Here is a 26608-nt window from a genome sequence, read left to right as displayed (position 1 = left end):
AACATTACATCATCTTTCACTTCATCCCAATTGTACTGTTAACAACTGAGATGTCAAGATATTTAGTCACTAGGAGCTGCGTATATGAACAACTATTTGCAGTCCTGACGCAGAATTTCACAACATCACAAGTGGCAAAGTAATGCTTTCTTTTTAGCACGTACAATATCTCACGTACATGGATGGAAGCAGATCATGCTGTGAAACCAGCAGCAGCACTACCTGCTCTTGGAGTACAGCCCGTGCGAGTGACAAGCACTGCAAAGCACTTCTCACATAGAGTCACCAAAATACATCAGTCTCATCTCCTTTACTCTTGCTCTCTCCCCCTCTCTCCCTTCCTTGTTCTGCACCATTCCCTTCCACACTCTCTTCCCTAATTCATGACCTCAAAAAAATTCAGAGCGATTTGATAAACACAATTTTCTTTCCTGAACCCATGTCCAATACGATAATTTTCCAGTGTCCTATTAGTAATTCCTTAAAAACAGATACCCTAGGTGAATGTGGACCACTGAACAGTGCAACACTGTAACAGGCCCTTCAGCCCACCATGTCTGTGCCAATCGTGATGCCAATTTGGCGCACATTCAGACAACAGTTCCGGTAAATGAAGCTTTCGTCTCACAAGGTAGAGAACTTGTGAAAGCATGGATCATCAGCTGGAAATCACAGCCAGGTAATTTGACAGATCTTTGGACACAATGTCATGCATCGATGGATGAGTTCATCAGCTGAGAAAACCTGCCTTTTTCCGAAGAGCCGTTAACCTTTGAACCTACCTCCAAATCAGAGGAGGTGAACTCGTACGGGAGGTTCCAGCCCAGCGCGTCATACTTGTTCCTTTCCTGGATCACGGCATTGAAGAGGCAGAGGCTGAACAGCAGTCTCCTCCAGCCCAGATTCGAGTCTTCTTTCATGTAGATCCTTTCTGCGATTTCTCCCAAGCCACTGGTTCCGAAGGCTGTCAACAGTTTGTTTTTGAGGCCTTTTGGTGGCTCAATGGTGACCTTTGACACAACAGGAGAGATCTTTGTTCAAAAACATTGATTGTCCAGTGTTACATTGTTCTCTCACCCTCCCCGCCGCCCCTGTTACCTACGGGCACTCAGTGCCAATACTCATTGCTGCTGGCTAATTTTGGACATGAACATCAACACCATCTTTGAGGTGAGCTCTTGCCAGGTACTCTGTCAGCCACTGAGTCACTTCACTCCCCTTGTATCCCTCCTCCAACCTCCAGTTCAGCTGAAGGTTGGATTACTTGTGAATGAGCAGCTGAGAAGAGGAGCAGCATGAGATTTTAAAAACTGTTAGTGTCTGGGAGTGACTGGTCCTGCGGGTACAAAAGGAAGGCCGGCACCAGTGGATCGGCCATTTGTGAGCGACTGTTTTAGGAGAGGCTGTGTCCTGAGGTGCAAGTGCTGTGTGTGATGGAAAATGTTGACGCTTTGGCTCGAGAGGCCTTGGCAAGGAGGCTAAACAGAGGACGACGGCAAGATAAAGGTCTTTTCTTTTTGTAACTTTCTTCTTTAGTCAAAGTGCAGACAGGAAGGCAGTTAGTCCGCATGCATGGTCTTCCTACAGGATGTGGGAAGTCAGCAAAACTTCCAGTGTTCCTGAGGACAATACCTGTAGGATTTATGAAGTTAGACACAAAATGCTGGGACAGGCAGCATCTCTGGAGATGTTTTGGGTCGAGACCCTTAATCAGGCTGAGAGTCAGGGGAGTGGGAGACACAGACATATGAAAGGGTAAGGTGTGAAAATGAGATATCAAAGGGGATGAGGTTCAAGGAAAATATAGACTAGTTCATTGTTAGCTAGGGGAAGGTGACAACGAGACATAAGTTAAAATGTAATCAGGAGGACAGTCAGACTGGTTGGAGAACTAGGATGGGGGAGGGATGGAGAGAGAGGGAAAGCAAGCATTACAAAACTAGAGAAGTCAATATTCATACCAATGGATTGTAAGCTGCCCAAGCAAAATATAAGGTGCTGTTCCTCCAATTTGTGTTGGACCTCACTCTGACAGTGGAGGAGGAGGTCCAGGGCAGGAAGGTCAGTATGGGAATGGGAGGGAGAGTTAAAGTGTTTAGCAACTGGGAGATCAGGCAGGTCTAGGCAGACAGAGCGGAGGTGTTCAGTAGAATAACATCACGCCAGTAGTTTGAGATGGCATTACTGAAGGATTGGCCAGTTAGTTGATATGGGTGGAAGTGTGAAATAAAAAGGGGATGGTCAACTTCTTGGGATTGCACTATAGGCTGCCAAATAGTCAACAGGGATTAGAGGAACAAATTTGCCAGGAAATCGTAGACTAATAGAGTGGTCAGAGAAGGGGGTTTAACTTTTCCAATATAGACTGGGTCTGCCATTGTGCCAAGGACATAGTGTATTCAGGAATATTTCCTCAGGCAAAATGTAGAGGACCCTACAAGCGTGTGGGCAAAACATGGCCAATTCCTAGGGAATTGGGCAGGGCAAGTGACGGAAATGTCAGTGAGCGAGCCTTTTGGGACCATTGATAACAATTCTATCAGTTTTTAAATCGTTACAGACAAGGAGAAGGCTGATCCACGTTAAAGTTCTAAATGGGGCACAGCCAACGTTGATGGTATGAGGTAGGAACTTGCAAAAGCTGATTGAAGTGGGCTGTTTGTAGGAAAGGGATCTTTAGAACGTGGGATGCTGTTAAAAGTGCGATAGTGAGAGTTCAAGGTATGCATGTTGCTATTAGGCAGGTAGTTGTACTGGATAATACGAGAAATTGAGGCTCTGGTCAGGATAAAAGGAGACATAGGTCAGTTAGAGGCAGCTGGGAGGAAATGTATCCCTGGAGGAGTAAGGGAATTGAGGGGATTTGGGGCTGCAGTGCCGGAAGACTAGAGGGTGGCTAATGTTGTGCCTCGATTTAAAAAAGGCTACAAAAGAAAAACCTGGAAACAATAGACCTGTGGGCCTAACATCTGTGGTAGAAAATTTACCAGAGAGGAGTTTGAGGGATAAGATATCCATGCGTTTTGAAGGACAGTGTTTGATTAGAGATAGCACGATTTTGTGCAGAGGAGATCGTATCTCACAAATTTGATTGATTTATTTGATGAAGTATAGAAAGAGGTGACGTGGAGAGAATCCAATGAGTTACAAGTGCCCTCCATAAGGTTTGGGACAAAGACCCATCATTTATTTATTTGCCTCTACTCAACAATTTGAGATTTGTAATAGAAAAGAAATCATGTGGTTAAAGTGCACATTGTCAGATTTTATTAAAAGCCATTTTTAGACAGTTTGGTTTCACCATATAGAAATTACAGCAGTGTTTATACATAGTCCCCCCATTTCAGGGCACCATAATGTTTGGGACACATGGCTTCATGGGTGTATATAATTGCTCAGGTGTGTTTAATTGCCTCCTTAATGCAGGTATAAGAGAGCTCTCAGCATCTAGTCTTTCCTCCAGTCTTTCCATCACCTTTGGAAACTTTTATTTCTGTTTATCAACATGAGGACCAAAGTTGTGCCAATGAAAGTCAAAGAAGCCATTATGAGACTGAGAAACAAGAATAATACTGTTAGAGACATCAGCCAGATCTTCAGCTTACCAAAATCAACTGTATGAAACATCATGAAGGAGAAAGAGAGCACTGGTGAGCTTACTAATCGCAAAGGGACTGGCAGGCCAAGGAAGACCTCCACAGCTGATGACAGAAGAATTCTCTCTATAATAAAGAAAAATCCCCAAACACCTGTCCGACAGATCAGAAACACTCTTCAGGAGTCAGGTGTGGATTTGTCAATGACCACTGTCCGCAGAACACCATGAACAGAAATACAGAGGCTTAGCTGCAAAAATAGGATGGCCAGGTTACAGTTTGCCAAGAAGTATTTAAAAGAACAACCACAGTTCTGGAAAAAGGTCTTGTGGACAGATGAGACAAAGATTAAATTATATCAGAGTGAAGGCAAGAGCAAAGTATGAAGGAGAGAAGGAACTTCCCAAGATCCAAAGCATACCACCTTATCTGTGAAACACAGTGGTGGGGGTGTTATGGCCTGGGCATGTATGGCTGCTGAAAGTACTGGCTTACTTATCTTCATTGATGATACAACTACTGATGGTAGTAGCATAATGAATTCTGAAGTGTATAGACACATCCTATCTGCTCAAGTTCAAACAAATGCCTCAAAACTCATTGGCCGGCATTCTACATTCATTCTACAGCAAGACAATGATCCCAAACATACTGCTGAAGCAACAAAGGAGTTTTTCAAAGCTAAAAAACGGTCAATTCTTGAGTGGCCAAGTAAATCACATGATCTGAACCCAATTGAGCATGCCTTTTATATGTTGAAGAGAAAACTGAAGGGGACTAGCCCCCAAAATAAGTATAAGCTAAAGATGGCTGCAATACAGGCCTGGCAGAGCATCACCAGAGAAGACACCCAGCAACTGGTGATGTCCATGAATCACAGACTTCAAGCAGTCATTGCATGCAAAGGATATGCAACAAAATACTAAACATGACTACTTTCATTTACATGACATTGCTGTGTCCCAAACATTATGGTGCCATGAAATGGGGGGATTATGTATAAACACAGCTGCCATTTCTACATGGTGAAACCAAAATGTATAAAAATGGCCTTCATTAAATTCTGACAATGTGCACTTAAACCACATGTGGTTTTTTTCTATTACAAATCTCAAATTGTGGAGTACAGAGGCAAATAAATAAATGATGGGTCTTTGTCCCTAACATTATGGAGGGCACTGTATAGGCCAGTGAGCATCACGTCAGTGGCAGGGAAGCTGTTGGATAGGATTTACTCCCATTTGGAAGTGAATCGGCTAATTGCTTTGTTTGTGGCATGTCATGTCTTACTTGAATGAGTTTTTTGATGAGATGACGGTGATCGATGAGGCCTGTATATATATATCATATATAGTATTAAAAATTTACCGTTACCATGTCGTTTTTTCGAGAAGATATGATCACACACAAATAAATAAATACCATATAACCATATAATCATATAACAATTACAGCACGGAAACAGGCCATCTTGACCCTTCTAGTCCGTGCCGAACACATAATCTCCCCTAGTCCCATATACCTGCGCTCAGACCATAATCCTCCATTCCTTTCCCGTCCATATAACTATCCAATTTATTTTTAAATGATAAAAACGAACCTGCCTCCACCACCTTCACTGGAAGCTCATTCCACACAGCCACCACTCGCTGAGTAAAGAAGTTCCCCCTCATGTTACCCCTAAACTTCTGTCCCTTAATTCTCAAGTCATGTCCCCTTGTTTGAATCTTCCCTACTCTCAGTGGGAAAAGCTTATCCATGTCAACTCTGTCTATCCCTCTCATCATTTTAAAGACCTCTATCAAGTCCCCCCTTAACCTTCTGCGCTCCAAAGAATAAAGCCCTAACTTGTTCAACCTTTCTCTGTAACTTAGTTGCTGAAACCCAGGCAACATTCTAGTAAATCTCCTCTGTACTCTCTCTATTTTGTTGACATCCTTCCTATAATCAGGCGACCAAAATTGTACACCATACTCCAGAATTGGCCTCACCAATGCCTTGTACAGTTTTAACATTACATCCCAACTTCTATACTCAATGCTCTGATTTATTAAGGCCAGCACACCAAAAGCTTTCTTTACCATCCTATCTACATGAGATTCCACTTTCAGGGAACTGTGCAGAGTTATTCCAAGATCCCTCTGTTCACCTGCATTCTTCAATTCCCTACCATTTACCATGTACGTCCTATTTTGATTTGTCCTGCCAAGATGTAGGACCTCACACTTATCAGCATTAAACTCCATCTGCCATCTTCCAGCCCACTCTTCCAACTGGCATAAATCTCTCTGTAGACTTTGAAAATCTACTTAATTATCCACAACCCCACCTGTCTTAGTATCATCTGCATACTTACTAATCCAATTTACCACACCATCATCCAGATCATTGATGTACATGACAAACAACAGTGGACCTTTACACAGATCCCTGTGGCACCCCACTAGTCACTGGCCTCCAACCTGACAAACAACCATCCACCATTACTCTCTGGCATCTCCCATTCAGCCACTGTTGAATCCATCTTGCTACTCCACCATTAATACCCAACAATTGAACCTTCTTAACCAACCTTCCACGAGGAACCTTGTCAAAGGCCTTACTGAAGTCCACAACATCCACTGCTTTACCCTCATCAATTTCCCGAGTAACCTCTTCAAAAAATTCAAGAAGATTAGTCAAACATGACCTTCCAGGCACAAATCCATGTTGACTGTTCCTAATCAGACCCTGTTTATCCAGATGCTTATATATATATTATCTCTAAGTATCCTTTCCATTAATTTGCCCACCACTGACGCCAAACTAACAGGTCTATAATTGCTAGGTTTACTCTTAGACCCCTTTTTAAACAATGGAACAACATGCGCAGTACACCAATCCTCCAGTACTATTCCCGTTTCTAATGACATTTGAAATATTTCTGTCATAGCCCACTGACTTCCCTCAATGTCCTAGGGAATATACTGTCCGGACCTGGAGACTTATCCACTTTTATATTTCTCAAAAGTGTCAGTACTTCCTCTTCTTTGAATCTCATAGTTTCCATAGCTACTCTACTTGTTTCCCTTGCCTCACATAATTCAATATCCTTCTCCTTGGTGAATACCAAAGAAAAGAAATTGTTCAATATCTCCTCCATCTCTTTTGGCTCTGCAGATAGCTGTCCACTCTGACTCTGTAATGGACCAATTTTATCCCCCGTTATCCTTTTGCTATTAATATAGCTGTAGAAACCCTTTGGATTTACTTTCACCTTACTTGCCAAAGCAACCTCATATCTTCTTTTAGCTTTTCTAATTTCTTTCTTAAGATTCTTTTTACATTCTTTATACTCCTCAAGCACCTCATTTACTCCATGCTGCCTATAATTATTGTAGATCTCTCTCTTTTTCCGAACCAAGTGTCCAATTTCCCTTGAAAACCAGGGCTCTTTCCAATTTTTACTATTTCCTTTCAACCGAACAGGGATATAAAGATTCTGTACTCTTAAAATTTCACCTTTAAATGTCCTCCATTTCTCTTCCACATCTTTCCCATAAAACAAACTGTCCCAATTTACTCCTTTTAAATCCTTTCGCATCTCCTCAAAGTTAGCCTTTCTCCAATCAAAAATCTCAACCCTAGGTCCAGTTCTGACCCTCTCCATAATTATATTGAAACTAATGGTATTGTGATCACTGGTCCCGAACTGTTCCCCAACGCATACCTCTGCCACCTGACCCGTCTCATTTCCTAACAGGAGGTCCAGCACTGCCCCTTCTCTAGTAGGTACTTCTATGTATTGCTGCAAAAAACTATCCTGCACACATTTTACAAACTCCAACCTATCCAGCCCATTTACAGAATGTGTTTCCCAGTCTATGTGTGGAAAATTGAAATCTCCCACAATCACTACCTTGTGCTTACTACTAATATCTGCAATCTCCTTACATATTTGCTCTTCCAATTCTCGCTCCCCATTTGGCGGTCTATAATACACCCCTATAAGTGTTGCTACCCCTCTCGTATTTCTCAGTTCCACCCAAATAGCCTCCATAGACGAGCCCTCTAATCTATCCTGCCAAAGCACTGCTGTAATATCTTCATGCAACACCTCCACCTCTTGCCCCTCCAATTCTATCACACCTGAAGCAACAAAATGCTGGAATATTTAGTTTTCAATCACAGCCCTCCTGCAACCATGTTTCACTGATCGCCACAACATCATACTTCCAGGTGTCAATCCAGGCTCTAAGTTCATCCACCTTTCTTACATTGCTCCTAGCATTAAAATATACAAATTTAAGAAACCTTCCGCCTCTTATTCTCTGTTTATTGTCTTTTTCTTCTCTCTCGCTACATTTTGGGTCAGAGTGCTACCATTCTCTGCCTCCTGCCTCACACACTGACTGCTAGCTTTCCCAATTTGGGTCCCTCCCCCCAACCATACTAGTTTAAAGTCTCCCCAGTAGCCTTTGCACATCCAAGATCAGAGTTTTATAATTTTAAGGATATGTAAATATATATATTCACGTGTATATATATATAAAATATATATTTATGTATTGTATTGATTGTGTATAATTCTACCCGTGTTTGCAACCCAGCAACTCTAATAGTGGTCAAACCTCAGGAGCTGAAGCTGCAGCAGCTGCGTAGCTCCCCACTATCTTTGAGGAGAGTGATCATTTTGACATTGATCAACAGTAGTTCAGTTTAATTTATTGTCACATGTACCGAGGTAATTTTAGAAACTGATAGCACTGCTGTTACTATAAATCAACATGCCACCAACAATTCACCAAGCACTTTACTGAAGGAGCAGTTCAAAAGAGCAGCAAGGTGATGTTCTCAGACAAGCAAGGAATGTCCTGTGTTCGAGGCACAAGAGACTGCAGATGCTGGGACCTTGAACATAACACAAAGTGCAGGAGAGACTCAGTGGGTCAGGCAACATCTGTGAAGGGAATGGACAGCTGACTTTTCGGGTCGGGACCATTTTGCAGATTGATGATCGGTGTAAATCTTCTGCAGGTCACACTGAGAGTCGATTCCCCCAGGCCTCACAAAAGGTGCTGTTAAAACTGTCTTCATCCAGCCAACCCGGGCTGGGCATTCAGGATGGAAGGGAGATTTCCGATGATAACGACCAAAAATGAAGTCACTCTCAAGCTCCCACAATTACAAACGGCACCGTGGCAATCTGCCAGGTCCCACAATGCTTGAAAAACAGTCGAAAATCTTGCGATTTAGAGAATGCCTCGAAAAGAAAGCCTTTGTCCAAAAGCCCGGAAGTGGCGTAGCAGCGCCGCCGTTTTTCTTTTCTCGTCCCGTTATCACAATTTGTATCAGTTTATTTTAGTTGTGTATGTGTGCAGGAGGGGGGTGGGGGCGGCGACCCGACTTTGGAGCCTCGGAGGCTCGGCCGAGGGCACAGTGGACGACATCGTCAGGAGCTCGCAGGTCAAAGGTTCTCCGGAGCTCCCGCAACAACAGCTTCGGCAGATGCCACCGCCCCGGGCCGCGGAGTTTGAACCGGCCCGTTCGCAGAGCACGGATTCAGCTGCGGAAGTTACTTACCATCACCCGGCGGGGTCACAACATCGGAAGCCTGGATTGCCTCAACGCAGAGGGAGAACAAGGAGGGAAGAGATAAGGACTTTGACTTTTGCCTTCCACCACAGTGAGGAGGGCCTGGTGGACTCACTGTGGTGGATGTTTTTATTGTGAGTTTTGTTATTTTATTCTATGTTATGACTGAAAGGCACAAAATTTCGTTCAGACTGAAAAGTCTGAATGACAATAAAGGATACTTGATACTTGATACTTGTACTCTGTTGTCAAGCTGAGCTCCACAGTCTCACCACCTTTTACTGCTCTCTGATAACTCATGGTGCTGATTTTGTTTCAGTGCTTCCCACCTCGCCAAGACCCTATGCGTCTGTGTCGGCACAGTGCAGGAGTTTCATTCTGTGTCTAACCTGTGCCCTGGGAGTGTGTGATGGGACAGGTTGACGGGATCTTCACTGTTCTTAACCTGTATTCAGCCTGAGAATGATAAATGTGACACCTTTGGGGAGATCATAGAATCCTTCAGCATAGGATAGAGGGTCAGAATCTTTTTCACAGGTCAGAGGAGTCTAGAACTAGAAGAGGGCGCAGGTTAGCATTGGAGGGGGGAAATTTAAAGGAGATCTGAGGGGCATGTTAATCATGGGGTGGATGGAAGTTACATGGAACAAGCTGCCAGAGGAGGAGGAGGCAGAGGCAGATACAATGACAACATTTAAACGGCATTATAGATAGGAAAGGAGTGGAGGGATATTGGTTTAATGCTTGCAAATAGGATTAGTGTTACTAGCATGATGGTCGAGATGGACGAGACCGTGTGCGACAGATCTGTGTGACAGTTTGTGTGTGATAGTCTGTGTGTGTGGTGTTTTCACGTGACAGGGTGTGCATGACACTTTGTGTGTGACAGTCCGCGTGTGACAGTCCGTGTGTGACAGTCCGTGTGTGACAGTCCGTGTGTGTGACAGTCCGTGTGTGACAGTCCGTGTGTGACAGTCCGTGTGTGACAGTCCGTGTGTGTGACAGTCCGTGTGTGTGACAGTCCGTGTGTGACAGTCCGTGTGTGTGACAGTCCGTGTGTGTGACAGTCCGTGTGTGACAGTCCGTGTGTGTGACAGTCCGCGTGTGACAGTCCGTGTGTGACAGTCCGTGTGTGTGACAGTCCGTGTGTGACAGTCCATGTGTGTGACAGTCCGCGTGTGACAGTCCGTGTGTCACAGTCCGTGTGTGTGACAGTCCGTGTGTGACGTGTGTCCAGTCCGTGTGTGACAGTCCGTGTGTGTGACAGTCCATGTGTGACAGTCCGTGTGTGTGACAGTCCGTGTGTGACAGTCCGCGTGTGACAGTCCGTGTGTGTGACAGGCCGCGTGTGACAGGCCGTGTGTGTGACAGTCCGCGTGTGACAGTCCGCGTGTGACAGTCCGTGTGTGTGACAGTCCGTGTGTGTGACAGTCCGTGTGTGACAGTCCGTGTGTGTGACAGTCCGTGTGTGACAGTCCGCGTGTGACAGTCCGTGTGTGTGACAGTCCGCGTGTGTGACAGTCCGTGTGTGACAGTCCGTGTGTGTGACAGTCCGTGTGTGTGACAGTCCGTGTGTGTGACAGTCCGTGTGTGACAGTCCGCGTGTGACAGTCCGCGTGTGTGACAGTCCGTGTGTGTGACAGTCCGTGTGTGTGACAGTCCGTGTGTGACAGTCCGCGTGTGACAGTCCGCGTGTGTGACAGTCCGCGTGTGTGACAGTCCGCGTGTGTGACAGTCCGCGTGTGTGACAGTCCGCGTGTGACAGTCCGCGTGTGACAGTCCGTGTGTGACAGTCCGTGTGTGTGACAGTCCGTGTGTGACAGTCCGTGTGTGACAGTCCGTGTGTGACAGTCCGTGTGTGTGACAGTCCGTGTGTGACAGTCCGTGTGTGACAGTCCGTGTGTGTGACAGTCCGTGTGTGACAGTCCGTGTGTGACAGTCCGTGTGTGACAGTCCGTGTGTGTGACAGTCCGTGTGTGTGACAGTCCGTGTGTGTGACAGTCCCTGTGTGATAGGTTGCGTGCTTTACCTTCATTCCAGCGTGGAGAATGGAGATGGGAAATGCCGGGTCTGATTTGCAGCTCAGGAAGAGCCTGAAGTTACGATCCAGAATCACACCTGGCTCTTGGAACCTAACGATAGAGGCATAAAGACAAAGGACATAACTCAGTACATATAGTAGCAGGAAACAGGTGGGATACGGGAAGGAGGAGGGAGGGAAGGCAGAGGGAGAAGGGCAAAGGGATGGGAGAAATGGAAGGTGGTGGGACAAAGGGGTGGGAGATGGGGTGATGTACTATTTTTCATGGGTGGGTGCGGGTCATACAGCACCAGCCAGAAACCACTTGGTGCCGCCAAGAGACTGATCAGGAGTTGACAGAGCTCTGAAGGACACACTCTATGCACACACCTACACCAAGCTGCTCCCAAAGCATTTTACTGCCCCGCATTAGAAAATATACACAGTGGCGCAGTGATAGAGTTGCTACTTAACAGCATGAGACTTGGGTTCGATCCTGACTCTGCATGCTGTCTGTACGGAGTTTGTACGTTCTCCATGTGACCATCTGGGTTTCCTCCGGGTGCTTTGGCTTCCTCCCACATCTCATAGACGTGCAGGTTTGTATGTTAATTGGCTTTGGTAGATTGCCTCTGGTGTGCGATGTGAAACTAGGGCATCTGGAATTAGTGTAGGGGTGATCGTTGGTCAGTGCGGACTCGATTTGCCGAAGGGCCTGTTTGTTCCCATGCTGTATATCTAAACACTACTAAATAAGCGTGCAACTATACCGCTTGACAGTCTGCGTGTGACAGTTGCTACCTTACAGCGGTTTGATCCTAACTATGGGTGTTGTTTGTATGGAGTTTGTACGTTTATTTCTGCACTAATGTAGCCAGTTCGGAGGATGACTCACGATTCTATGATGGCCTGCAGCTTCGGCATGAAGGAAGCAGCCAGGTGGCAGTTCTGCAAGAAGATCCAGTGCCCCTTCTGCATCTGAGCCCTTTGGATCAGCTCCTCAGCCACCCGTCCCTGCCCCTGGCCCAGAGACACGATGTCCAGATGGGTTGCGTTTCCCCGCAGTTCCTTGGCAAACCGCAGCATTTGGACAGTGGGATCAGTGCCTATCATGGCAAATATAGACGGTTAGTCATGCCTTACAGAGAGGGAGAGAGGAGATGAAGTAAGCATTTATACCAGCCTCATCACCCAAAAAGCAAACAAACTGACCGCCACAGTGTCACATCTCAGCACCCTACCATCCCCAGCTCTCCTCCCCTCAAGTCTGAAGAAGGGTCTCGACCCGAAATCGCACCTATTCCTTTTCTCCAGAGATGCTGCCTGACCCGCGGAGTTACTCCAGCACTTTGTATCAATCTCCTCCCCTCAAGGAAGGGCCCCACTTCCAGACGCAGCAGCCGTCAAGTGGCCCTGTCCACTCCACACTGGAGACGGCAGTCACCCAGACAAGCCACAAGACTCCAGTGCCCACGACTTACATCCCACCTCCATCACGGACCTCCTGAGATCATGGCATCATCAACCCCTGTGACACACCCACAAGGGCTGGGAGGCAATCCCGGAGATTACGGTGGACAGGAACGGTGTGGCCGGGTCGGGGTAACAGAGGTAACGCAACTCTACTGGAGAGGCAGAAGTGATGGGGAAGGAATAATGAGGAAATGTTTCACTGTTCAAAGGGCCGTGATGAGGAAGCCCTGTACTGTGGTAGGGCTGGTGCTGAGGGAAAGCAACACTGTGTGACGGGCATGGGGAATGATGAGGGAACGCCGTACTGTTTTTTTTTTTAACCAAAAATAATTGATTCAACTATTTACAATAATATGTACAAACAAATTGACCACCACAACACAAGCAGAACAAATATTCTCATATTACTATTTCCCCATCCTTACTGAGGATGCATTCCACCCCCCGCGGTGCCCAGCGGTCCCGGAAATCCCCCAGGGTGCCCGTGGACAGCGCGTAGTCCTTCTCTAACACCACCCGGGCGCGGACATAACCCCGGGAAAGATGCAGGCAGCTGGCTCGGGCAGAGCCCTCTATGCCTGGTGCCGTGACTCACGGATGGCCGGCTTGGCCAGGCCCAGTAGTAACCCGACCAGGACATCTTCAGCCCGAACCTCTCCCCTACGCACAGGGTGTCCAAAGATGAGGATGGTGGGTGTGAAGTGCAGTCAGAAGGCATGGAGAAGCCCCTTTAGGTATTCAAACAGTGGCTGCAGCCTCACACTCTCCATATACACATGGAACACAGACTCTTCCAGCCCGCTACAGTGGCAGGCGGCTGGCGAGTCTGTAAACTGTGAGAGTACGAAGAGCAGTCATGAGCGAACGCCACACTGTGTGAGGGAGGGACAGCGATAAAGGCGCGCCACACTGTGGGTGGGTGGTCTTGTGGGTGGAGAGGTACTGAGTTGAGGGAGTGCTGCACTGTGAGATGGACAGAACTGAGTGGCTCCCACATTCTTCGAAGAGTAATGCTGAGAGAGCATTGGTCTGCAGGAGGAGCAGTATTGCTGGAGTGGGGCACAGTTGGAGGGAAGTACAGAGATCTCTCTATTATGCTTGCCTCTGTCCTATTCTGTCCTACTCCTAAGATCCAGGTGTTTCCCTTTGTCTAACCACAGCCACAGCTGACGACTGCCCGTAGGCTTCAGGCTCCCTCACCTGGTGACAGCAAAAAGATCAATGGGGTGGAGGCATCGGTTTCACTGAACGCATCATTGAGGAAAACAGCCGGGCTAGGGAGGAAGTCAGGGCCCAGCTTATCCTCAACAAACCCGTTCACAGCAGCGGTCAAACACTCCGGCCTCAGGATCTTGATCTAGAATGTAAAGGACATTGTGAGGAGCAACGAACGGCAAGCTCTCCGTTCTTCTGGCACGCATCCAGTCCTGCCAGCCAGAACTATCCGAAGAAAGCTGAAAGTGAAGTGGTTGCAGTAAACCTGAATATAAAAGGAGAAAGTGCTGGAGATACTCAGCAGGTCAGGCAGCAGCTGTGGTGGGTGAGACACAGCAGGTATAAACAAAAGAGAACAACCTAAAAATGAAGAAGGGTTTCGGCCCAAACCGTCGCCTTTTTCCTTCGCTCCATAGATGCTGCTGCACCCGCTGAGTTTCTCCAGCTTTTTTGTGGACCTAAAAATGAAGATAGATACAAAGTGCAGGAGTAACTCAGCATCTCTGGAGAAAAAGGGTGAGTAACGTTTCAGGTCGGAACCCTTCTTCAGACCTAGAAATGATTGCCTGCCATGAGAGGCAACTTATACACAGTGCCTGGTGAGCCAGCATGTGTTCTTTGTGCATCTTTAGTTTTTTAGCTCTGTTTCAGACTACAGCTATCACTGGCTAAACCAGAATTTAATGCCCACCCTAACTGTCCTTGAGAAGGGGAGGGGGGGTGGGGTTAGGGGGATTTTTTTCCCCTCTCTTTGTGAAAGGGACTAGGGATAAATGAAATGGAAGCCAGGGCAGTGGCACACTGCTCCTGTGGGAGATTTGGGACAATGGCCCAGAGAAGTACATCTGCCGAATGTGTTTAACAAAGAACTGCAGATGCTGGAAAAATCAAAGGTCGACAAAAAGCTGGAGAAACTCAGTGGGTGAGGCAGCATCTATTGAGAGAAGGAATGGGTGACGTTTCAGGTCGAGACCCTTCTTCAGTTGATCTGCTGAATGTGTGGTCCGCTTTGGCTCCTGTGGGATTGTACTGAGCAACTGAAGCTACAGTTGGACTCACAATGGGATGCAAAAAAAGTGGTGGATATTTAGTTGAGTTTAGTTTAGAGATACAGGGTGGAAACAGGCCACTTCGGCCCATCGCGACCATGCTGACCAGCGATCACCTGTATACTAGTTCTACTCTACACACCAGGAACAATTTACAGAGGCCAATTAACCTACACACCTGCACGTCTTTGGAACGTAGAAGGAAACTGAAGCACCCGGAGAAAACCCTCACGGTCAAAGGGAAAATGTGCAAACTTCGTACAGACAGCATCTGCAGTCAGGATCGAATCCAGTTTTCTGGCACTGTAAGGCAGCAACTCTACCGCTGCGCCACTGTGCCGCCCCATATACGTTTAGCAATTTGGTCATACCACAGGTAGAGAAAGAGCAGCAATGGGTGATCACCTGGAAGGGCAATGAGGTTAGGCACAAAGTGCAGGATTTCTCTCTGAGCAGGTTAGAGGGGGTGACTTCTCAGAGGAAAGTGGCAACAGCTACGTTTATGGCTCTGATACACAACATGGGAAGGAAATGTCTGGTAAGTAAGCAGTAGCTGTGGAGGATTAGTTAGGGAGGGGAAAAAGGCCCTTCTGTAGCAGAGAGCAATTGACCACTTAACATCATGATGATGTTACATGATGCAAGCTGGCAATGTTCCAGGATATGGAAATTGTAGCACAGAGAAGAGGGAGAGTCACACTGCTGATTAGGAAGAACATAATGGCGGCACTTCTATTTCTCTCGGTGGAAATGTCAAATAATAGAGCATCACTTTAAGCTAAACTGGGGAATGTTTAAATATAGAAACATAGACATAGAAAATAGGTGTAGGAGTAGGCCATTCAACTCATTGAGCCAATATGATAATGGCCAATCATCCTAAATCAGTACCCAGTTCCTGCTTTCTCCCCATATCCCTTGATTCCGTTAGCCCCAAGAGCTAAATCTCTCACTCTTGAAAACAGCCAGTGAATTGGCCTCCACTGCCTTCTGTGGCAGAGAATTCCACAGGTTCACAACTCTCTGGGTGAAAAGTAAAGTGTCGATTATGATGCTAATTTAAACTAATCTGATCAGCCTGCATTGGGCCTTTATCCCTCTATGCCCTTCCTATTCACGTGCCTGTCTAAATCTCTTATCTGCATCGTATCTGCTTCCTCAATTTCCACTAGTGGCACACTCCAGGCACCCATCACTCTCGGTAAAAAGATCGCCTTGAAAATGTCTTTTAAATTTCCCCCCTCTTACCTTAAAGCTGTACTTTCTAGTATTTAATTAGACATTAATAAACAGGAGAGAACATACGAAGGGAATGAAAAGGGAAAAGATCCTTGGGGAATTATACTAAGGAGAACCTCAAGATATCTCAACTGAGAACCGCAAGAGGTGCTACACCTGTCGCTTTACCTCCCCCCTCAACTCCATTCAAGGACCCAAGCAGGTGCAACAAATGTTCACCTGCATCTCCTCCAACCTCATCTATTGCATCTGCTGCTCTAGATGTCAGCTGATCTACATCGGTGAGACCAAGCGTAGGCTTGGCGATCGTTTCGCCGAACACCTCCGCTCGGTCCGCAATAACCAACCTGATCTCCCGGTGGCTCAGCACTTCAACTCCCCCTCCCATTCCGAATCTGATCTCTCTGTCCTGGGCCTCCTCCATGGCCAGAGTGAGCACCACTGGGAATTGGAGGAGCAACACCTCATATTCCACTTGGGCAGTCTGCACCCTAGTGGCATAAACATTGAATTCACCAATTTCCGGTAGCCTTTGCTGTCTCCTCCCCTTCACAGCTCTCCCTCAGCCCTCGGGCTTCTCCTCTTCCTTTTTCTTTTCTTCTCCCCCCCGCCCACCCTACATCAGTCTGAAGAAGGGTTTCGACCCGAAACGTGCCTATTTCCTTCGCTCCATAGATGCTGCTGCACCCGCTGAGTTTCTCCAGCACTTTTTTGTCTACCCGAGATATTGTTCATGTGCAGAAGGGCCAAGAAGGAAGCCAGAGAAAGAGCGGGTCCTTCCAGAGAACACTAAACCTCTATGTATAGCCATGTGGGGTGGATGCTAAGAAATGTTGATGAACAGAAAGACCCCAGAGGGTCCAAGTCCAGAGTTCCCTGAAAGTGCAGCAGGTAGATAGGGGGATGAAGAAGGCACATCTGGCTTGCCTCCTAGTCAAGCACAGAATATAAAAATCGAGACAACATGTTTCACAATTTCACAAACCGCTAGTTAGGCTATACTTTGAGTACTGCGCACAGTTTAGTTGCCAGACTAGAGGAAGGCTGAAAGAATACAGGGGAGATGCACCAGGTTATTTTCTGCATTGAAGGAGTTTAGTTATGGGGAAAGGGTAGACTTGTTTTCCTTTGGCGAAGGTGGCTAAGAGGTGACCTGATAGATGATGTAAGACTATGAGGCAAAGATAGGGTAGATAGTTTATTATCCCCCACGTGGGGTGGGCCAATCTAACCAAGAGGAAGGAGTTTTAAAGGGGATTTCAGGGGAAGTTTATTTACACAGAGAGTGGTTGATATCTGGAATGTGTGTCAGAGGAGGTTATGAAATGAAACATAATCACCATGTTTAAGAGTTATTTAGACAGACACTCGAACAGGCAAGGCATGGAAGGATATGGACCTAATGCAAAGAAATGGTATTACAGCAGATGGGCAAAGAGGTTGACAATGAAGTGATGGGCCGGAAGCCCTGGTGCCAAGCTGTATGGCTACACATTGAACCGTGGCTGAATGGTGCCTAGTCTTTCTGCACCCTGGCACAGACATTTTCTTTTACTGAGGGGTTATGAATGCAGTTGAATCATCAAACATCACCACTTCTGACCTTTCCATTGAATAGATGCACTGCTCTGCAGCAGGGTCTTGGGCAGCAATGATTCCTCTCAAGCAATCACACTCTTCGATATAGGAATGATTTTGAAGAAAATGTTGGCGCATGATTATTTGGTTTGCAGATGATGAGTGATGCGGTGGACTATGAAGGAGGTTGTTCAAGGTTACAACAGGATCTAGATGAACTGGTAAAATGGGCATGGGAATGGCTGATGGAATTTAATTCTGACCAGGGAAGATAAATCCATTAGATCCTTCTGCATCCCCTCCAAAGTGTCCACATACAGTGCTTCCTGTAATGGGGTGATCATAACGACACATGGTATTCTAAATGTGGCTCAACCAAAGTTTTATCAAGCTGCAACAGGAAAACCCAACTTGAAGAGTCAATACCTGGATCGATGAAGGCAAGCCCTCTTTATCACCCTTCCTGTTTATGTTGCCACTTTGAGTTTTCCACAGGTGGGATCAATTCCACATCACCGCGTGGTTTATTGTAAATTCCCATACACCCTGTCCCTGTGTAACTAATCGGTAACTAGTTCACCCCTATGTCACGCTGTGGACAATGGATAAAGCTCATACCAATATCAGCTTCTGGAATGCACTTAGATTTTCCCATGGAAAGAACTCAGTTTTGCTGTCCTGATTCTCCAGCGTATAGTGTGATTCAGTGCCACTTTCTTGTGGACTAAAGTCTGTACAACAAAGAGATAGATGTGTGAATATACCATCAAATAAGAGCAACTTACAGAGTATATCACAGAACTTATTTGGTGCTCTGAAAAATAAAAACAGGAAATACTTAGCATTTCACAATGTGCCTGTGGAGGGAATAAAATCAGAGTTAACATTGCAAATCGCCAATACCTTCTCCATTCAATACCTTCTCTAAACAATGAGTAGGGATTAACGGATCCCTTTCAGAATGGCAGGCAGTGACTAGTGATGTACCGCAAGGCTCGATACTGGGACCGCAGCTATTTACAATATACATCAATGATTTAGATCAAGGGATTACAAGTAACATTAGCAAATTTGCAGTTGACACAAAGCTGGGTGGCAGTGTGAACTGTGAGGAGGATGCTATGAGAATGCAGGGTGACTTGGACAGGCTGGGTGAGTGGGCAGATGCATGGCAGATGCAGTTTAATGTGGATAAATGTGAGGTTATCCACTTTGGTAGCAAAACCAGGAAGGAAGATTATTATCTAAATGGTGTCAAATTGGGAAAAGGGGAAGTACAACGGGATCAGGGGGTCCTTGTTCATCAGTAAATGAAAGTAAGCATGCAGGTACAGCAGGCAATGAAGAAAGTGAATGGCATGTTGGCCATCATAACAAGAAGAGTTGAGTATAGGAGCAAAGAGGGCCTACTGCAGTTGTACAGGGCCTAGTGAGACCACACCTGGAGTATTGTGTGCAGTTTTGGTCTCCAAATTTGAGGAAGGACATTCTTGCTATTGAGGGAGTGCAGCATGGGTTCTCAAGGTTAATTCCCGGGATGGCGGTGCTGTCATATGCAAAAAGAATGGAGCGGCTGGGCTTGTATACTCTGGAATTAAGAAGGATGAGAGGGTATCTTGTTGAAGCATATAAGATTATTAAGGGGTTGGACACGCTAGAGGCAGGAAACATGTTCCCTATGTTGGGGGAGTCCAGAACCATGGGCCACAGTTTAAGAATAAGGGGTAAGCCATTTAGAACAGAGATGTGGAAACACTTTTTCGTATAGAGAGTTGTGAGTCTGTGGGATTCTCTGCCTCAGAGGGCGGTGGAGGCAGTTTCTCTGGATACTTTCAAGAGAGAGCGATTTAGGGCTCTTAAAGATGGCAGAGTCAGGGGATATGGGAAGAAGGCTGGAATGGGGTATTGATTGTGGATGATCAGTCATGATCACATTGAATTGAATAACCTTTAATAATCCTTTACAGGAAATTACAGTGCCACAACAGCTTCAAGACAGACATAACACCACACATTTCCTCAGATCGCTTCAATACTTAATAAGTTAAAATACAATGAATGAATACTAAAAAAATCCAAAATTATTTTTGTGCATTATTAAACCTTATAGCAGCTGGTATACAAGACTTCCTATATCTCTCCGTTTTGCACATTGGTGCAATCAGTCTCTGACTGAAGATGCTGCTCTTGATCACCTTCAGGGCGTGGAGTGGGTGAGTAGGGTTGGTCATTATTGAACCCAGTTTGTTCAGAGTTCTGGCCTCTGCCACCTGCTGGACCATTAGTTGCTCAGCCCCGACCACTGAACCGGCCTTCCTGATCAGCTTGTCCAGTCTGTTTTTGTCCGCTATGCGGGCGCCTTCTCCCCAACAGGCCACAGCAAAAAACAGAGCACTGGCCACCACTGAATGGTAGACACTGCACAGTAGAGGTTGGCAGATGTTGAATGACCTTAGCCTCCTTAAGAAATACAGTCGACTTTGTCCCTTCCTGTACACCGCCTCCATATGACTCTTCCAGTCCAGCTCACTGTCAAGCTGCACACCAAGGTACCTGTGGTTGGCGACCACCTCCACCTCAGTGCCCCTGATGGTGATTGGTGTTGGTTGAGTCCTCCTCCTCCCCCTCCTGAAATCCACAACTATCTCCTTCGTTTTTGTGGTGTTGAGATGGTGTTGAATCACATTGAATGATGGTGCTGGTTTGAGGGGCTGAATGGCCTCCTCCTGCACCTATTGTCTATTGTCTATTGTCTATTGTCAATCCATAAAACTCATTCCAATCCCCAACGCTCCCTCCAATCCCTAACACACTCTCCACACTCATCACATTCTCTCCAATCTTCAAAATATGCTCTCCAAACCGCAAAATTCTCCAATCAATCCCGAACACCCCCTCTCTCCAATCCCCAACTGTGGCAAATCTCTAATCATCAGCACTCCCCCCCCAAGTCTCAACACGCTCTCCAAACCCTGACATTCCCTCTCTCCGATCCCCAACACCTCCTCACTCCAATCCCTGACACTCTCTCGTTCCAATCCCCAACACTCCCTCGCTCCAATCTCCAACACTCCAATCCCCTACACCTCCTCTCTCCAGTCTCCAAGATCCCCTCTCACTGATCCCCAACTAAAAGCCCATTGCACTTTATCTGTGTATTTATTTATGTATATATATATATATATATATATAATATATATATATATATATTCAATGGTACATGGACACTGATCTGTACTGTATTTATGCCTACTATATTCTGTTGTGCTGAAGCAAAGCAATAATTTCATTGTCCTATCTGGGACATATGACAATAAACTCTCTTGAATCTTGAATTTTGAATCTGACGATTGTACTAATTACAAACACATATGCACTAGGAAACAGTGTACGCATATGTTTCCAGCACACACAACAGTTCTCAGTACCCATTGAGTTATGAATGCTCACTATAATTACCAGCAAGTACACCCAAAACTAGCAAACAATCCAGCTATGAGTCCATGAACACAGCCGGTGAGCTTCTGCTGTACAACCTACCTGGCTCTGAGAGCAGCTCCTGTTGGGGGAAATATGTTTTCAGGAAGTGGTTGAGATCCTCAGATTGACGGAAGCTGTCCCACTGTTCAGGGTTGGTGTTGAGGGATGGACAGAGGAGCATAAAGGGGCTCAGATGAGTGTTGACGTACAGACACTGATTCCACATGGCTTCAGTCATCCACTGAGCATTAGGACCTTGCTTAAACCACGTGTCGTCTGCATCACCTGTGTAGTAATAATAACCCGTTTAAACAAGACCAGGCTGATGGTATTCTGGGCCAACCACTATCCCCCTGACTGTTAGAGGTGATTGGTTATGCAAAATCACTATCAAATCTGATGGGGAGAGATTAAGATGAATGGGACAACAATCATTCACCCACTGTACCCCAAACGTCTCAGGGAGTGGGGAATCAAACTCCCACTGTACTCAATCCTCTGGGAATGAACATAGAACCCAGCACAGGAACAGGCCCATTGGCTCCCTATATCTGTGCCAACCATGATGACAAACCTAAACCAATCCTTTCTGCTTGCTCATCATCCATATTCCTCCATTCCCTGCATATCCATGTTCCTATCTAAAAGCCTCTTAAATGCCACAATTGTACCTGCTTCCATCACCAATGCTGGTCGTGCATTTCTGGCACCTATCACTCAGCACATTACCTTTAAACTTCCCCCTATGAAATCAAAGATCTCCAGTATTCTGACATCTGCACCTGGGTAGAAGGTTCTTACTATCTATCCTATCGAAGGCTCTCACAATTTTATAAGGGGCTCATGTTGTTGACCTCCCCGTGGTGAGGCCTGTCAACTGACCTCAGTCAGGTGAACGACACCAAACAGAGAAAGCAGCAGAAATGCAACCTCAGTCACCGCAGCTTGGCGCCAACCCGGAGCATACACCCTTTTTAAGGCGGGCACCTACGGATGACGAACCGGATGGAATCACCCTGCTGCAGACTTCTGCTGCCTCAAACGCAAGAAGACAAAGACAATTTTATAAAATGGATCAGGTCTCCTTTCAGCCTCAAATGCTCCAGAGAAAACAATCCTCCTTAAAGCAAATGCCTTGAATCCAGGCAACTTCCTGGTAAAGATCCTCTGCACCCTCTCAGAAGCTGTACAGATCAGTCGGTGGGAGAATTCATGGACATCTTAACCTATCCTCACGCTATTCTGAGGTTCCCACATGCTTTAAGAAGACCAGTATCAAAAACATTTATCATCATGTAGTGCTTTGATACACTGGTCACAGCATACATTGTCCAGTCTCCCAGACAGCCTTGATCCACTGCAATTCGCCTACCATCACAATGGGTCTATGGCAGACACCGGCCCTACACACATTCCTGAGACATCTGGATAACAAGGGCACCTAAATCAGACCTATTTATTTTCTCTAGCGCCGCCTTCATTGCCAAAACCCCAACAAAATTCATCTCCAGACACCTGGATCTCAGAGTCAGCATCCCCTCTCTGCATCTGGATCCTCGACTACTTCACCCATAAACCAAAACAGTGAGGATAGGCGTCAAAACATGTTCCAGTGTAATTCTCAACACTGATGGGTTCTCAGCCCCTTACTATACTCTCTGTACACTCACAACTGTCTAGTCAAGTTCTATTCTAGCTCTGTTTACAAGTTTGCACACAGCACGGCCATAGTGGGCCGGATCTCGAACAAAGATGAGATAGAATACAGCGAGGAGGTAAAGAAGTTAGTAACATGGTGCCAGGACAATAACAACCTCTATCTTAGTGTCAACAAGACAAAGTCACTAGGTCATTGACTTCAGGATACACGCTCCAGTGAGCATCAATGGTGCTGAAGTGGAGATAATCTGCAGCTTTAAATTACTGGGTGTAAATATTACCCACAATATGTCCAGGTTCACCCACACTGATATAACCACCACTACCAATACATCTTCCCTGTAATGGGGTAACCAGAACTGCACACGATACTGCAAATGTGGCCCAACCAAAGTTTTATAAAGCTGCAAAATGACTTCCTGACTCTTATACTGAATGCTGTAATCGATGAAGGTAAGCATGCCATATGCTTTGCTGACATTAAGATGGAGGTTGTTATTATTCTGCCACCATGTTACTACCATCTTTACTCCCTCGCTGTAATCCATATGACTCCTTTATCACTCGATCTACTTGTATTACTACCTTTAGGGAGCTAAGGACTTGGAACCCAAGATCCCTTTGTACATCAATACTATTATTGGTCCCGCCACTAACTATTTATTTACTCTGTACATTTGACTTCTCAAAGTGCAACACCTCACACTCGAACAGTTTAGTTCCATAATCAGGGATCATTCACCCACTGTAACCCAGCGCTCCCACATAGAGTTTGAACAACATATTGTTGGAGTGTACTCTGATTGCCTGGGGATGTCTTCTTGTTTCCCACATTCGCCAGCACTTCTGAATGGAGGAAAATCTCCCACTCGACTTCTGGAAGCATGCCCATGGAGTCAATGCCACCATCCAATGTCTTGTTCATCCGCATGATGCTGGTGCACAGCATGAAGGAGAGGCAGAGCTGGTGTTCCGTGAAGATTGCATACCAGAGCAGCTGCAGGGTGAGAGAGGGAAAGAGACTGGGATTACAACTCCATACAGAGACCCGAAATATCACCGTTCCCGGCGACACCCCTGAAACACCACCACTCCCCGCACTGTCCCTATACGCCATCACTGTCACCAAGAGTTGGCGGGGGCGCTGCTAGCTGGCAACCCTGCCAGCAGCGTGTTAGTTTTTTCTACTTTTTCTGTTTTTTTAGTGTGTCAATGTGTGCTGTTAATGTCTCTCTGTGTGTCTTGTGTGGGGGTTGGTGTGTGGGGGGGGGGGGGGGTAAGGGAGAAACCGCTTCGGTTGCCTCCTCCACGGAGAGGAAACTTTTTCCATGTCGCCTCCCCCATGGCCCATCAGCAAGAATCGGTGCGGCCTTTCCCGGAGACGCTAACGGGGCTTCAGCTTCAGCAGCGGGCGCAGCGAGAATTCTTTCGTCGCGGAGAGGGCAAGCCCTCGCCGGGGGTCGCTGGGGGAGAGAGCAGCCTGAAGCCGGGGTCTGCAGAGCTCCAGCTGGCGGTGTCCTGGGCCTGGAACCCTCATTGGGGACCCGGGAGGAGAAGAGCTTCTACCGCAGGCGCGACGTGGACTTACCATCTTGAGCGGGGTCCCTTGCTGGGGATCCCTGGAGAGGAGCTCCGACCGCCAGCCCTGCGGTCTGTGGTGCTTCTGGCTGTGGAGCGGCGTGGACTTTAAATCTTCGGCTGCCAGCCTGCGGCCTACATCAACTTGAAGCTGCGGTCTCCGGTGGGGAGGCACCGATTCAGGACTTACCTGGACTTACCTTGTCTGAACATCTGGATGCCTGCAGCGGCGACTGCAGAGGGTTAAGGTCCCGACCACGGGGGAAAATGGAGGACTGACCAATATTTGTGCCTTCCATCACAGTGATGAATGCTGTGGTGGATTTTTGTGTAAATTGTTATTGTGTGTTCTTTTTTTATTGTTCCGCTGCTGGCAAATTCATTTCACTTGCACTTTAAAACTTGGCTTGACTTCCAAACACTGTCCATAAACACCATCACTCCCCACACTGTCCCTATACACCACAATCCCCACACTGTCCCTATACACCACAATCCCCACACTGTCCCTATACACCACAATCCCCACACTGTCCCTATACACCACAATCCGCACACTGTCCCTACACACCACAATCCCCACACTGTCCCTATACACCACAATCCCCACACTGTCCCTATACACCACAATCCCCACACTGTCCCTGTACACCACAATCCCCACACTGTCCCTATACCCCATCACTCCCCACACTGTCCCTAAACACCACAATCCCCACACTGTCCCTATACACCACGATCCCCACACTGTCCCTAAACACCATCACTCCCCACACTGTCCCTATACACCACAATCCCCACACTGTCCCTATACACCAATCCCCACACTGTCCCTAATCCCCACCCTGTCCCTATACACCACAATCCCCACACTGTCCCTATACACCACAATCCCCACACTGTCCCTATACACCGCAATCCCCACACTGTCCCTATACACCATCACTCTTTGCACTGTCCCTATACACCATCACTCCCCACACTGTCCCTATACACCATCACTCCCCACGCGGTCCCTATACACCACAATCCCCACACTGTCCCTATACACCACAATCCCCACACTGTCCCTATACACCACAATCCCCACACTGTCCCTATACACCACAATCCCCACACTGTCCCTATACACCACAATCCCCACACTGTCCCTATACACCATCACTCCCCACACTGTCCCTATACACCATCACTCCCCACACTGTCCCTATACACCATCACTCCCCACACTGTCCCTATACACCACAATCCCCACACTGTCCCTAAACACCACAATCCCCACACTGTCCCTATACACCATCACTCCCCACACTGTCCCTATACACCACAATCCCCACACTGTCCCTATACACCATCAATCCCTGAACCACCCCTACACACTTACACTTTGTACTGTCATGGATCAAGAGTGTTTAATTGTTTTATGTACCAGGAATTAAACGTTGAAATTCTTACTTGCTGCAGTTCTACAGGCCCATCATCTATAAACCACCATTGTTGGACTATCCCCTTATAAGCAGCACTGGGTACAGTCACCTAAACAACACCTCATTAATGCTGGCACTTACACACGATCACTTGGAGCTGCCAAACACTCAATGTCAAATTATAACACACATACAAGATGATTCTGAGCAAATATGGCAGCACAGTGGAGCAGTGGTAGAGCTGCTGCCTTACAGAGCCAGAGACCCGGGTTCGATCCTGACTACGGGTTTTGTCTGTACAGAGTTTCTATGTTCTCCCTGTGACCGAGTAGGTTTTCTCCAGGTGCTCCGGTTTCCAACCACACTCCTAAGACATGCAGGTTTGTAGGTTAATGGGCTTTTGTAAATTGTACATATTTCCTATTATGTAGGATAGTGCTAGTGTATGGAGTGATTGCTAGTCCGCACAGACTTGGTGGGCCGAAGGGCCTGCTCAACCTCTAAAGTCTAAATCAAAGTGTAGGGGAGGTTTAGATCATTGAAGTTGTGTATAATGGGAGGCTATTTGGAAGAATTTAATGAAAGAGAATTTTATTAATAAGAATGATGAAAATCAGAGCTTCAATTCCTCACGTCATCCAACCTTCCTTACACCTACCTACCTTGCCCTTCATGCTAACAGGAACATTATATTTCCTGGACTCTTGTCAGCACACTTTT

The 26608-nt window shown here is 46.6% G+C and overlaps 1 protein-coding gene across 1 annotated transcript in view; it reads right to left on the bottom strand.

Moving 5' to 3' along the window:
• The window catches only part of LOC129697686 (dynein axonemal heavy chain 6-like), a 415092-nt gene that overhangs the window by 19423 nt on the left and 369061 nt on the right, over positions 1-26608 (bottom strand). Inside the window, exons 71-77 of the mRNA XM_055636395.1 lie at positions 23630-23880; positions 21285-21532; positions 18363-18475; positions 13864-14020; positions 12086-12296; positions 11200-11302; positions 783-1010 (exon numbers count right to left, since the gene is read on the bottom strand). Coding sequence (XP_055492370.1) covers positions 783-1010; positions 11200-11302; positions 12086-12296; positions 13864-14020; positions 18363-18475; positions 21285-21532; positions 23630-23880 — 1311 coding nt within the window. The remainder of the gene's footprint in view (positions 1-782; positions 1011-11199; positions 11303-12085; positions 12297-13863; positions 14021-18362; positions 18476-21284; positions 21533-23629; positions 23881-26608) is intronic.

This window comes from Leucoraja erinacea, chromosome 5 (assembly GCF_028641065.1).
Source record: "Leucoraja erinacea ecotype New England chromosome 5, Leri_hhj_1, whole genome shotgun sequence".
Taxonomy (NCBI): Eukaryota; Metazoa; Chordata; class Chondrichthyes; order Rajiformes; family Rajidae; genus Leucoraja; species Leucoraja erinaceus.
Note: the sequence above shows the minus strand (reverse complement) of the source record. Positions and strands in the feature narration are given on the sequence as shown.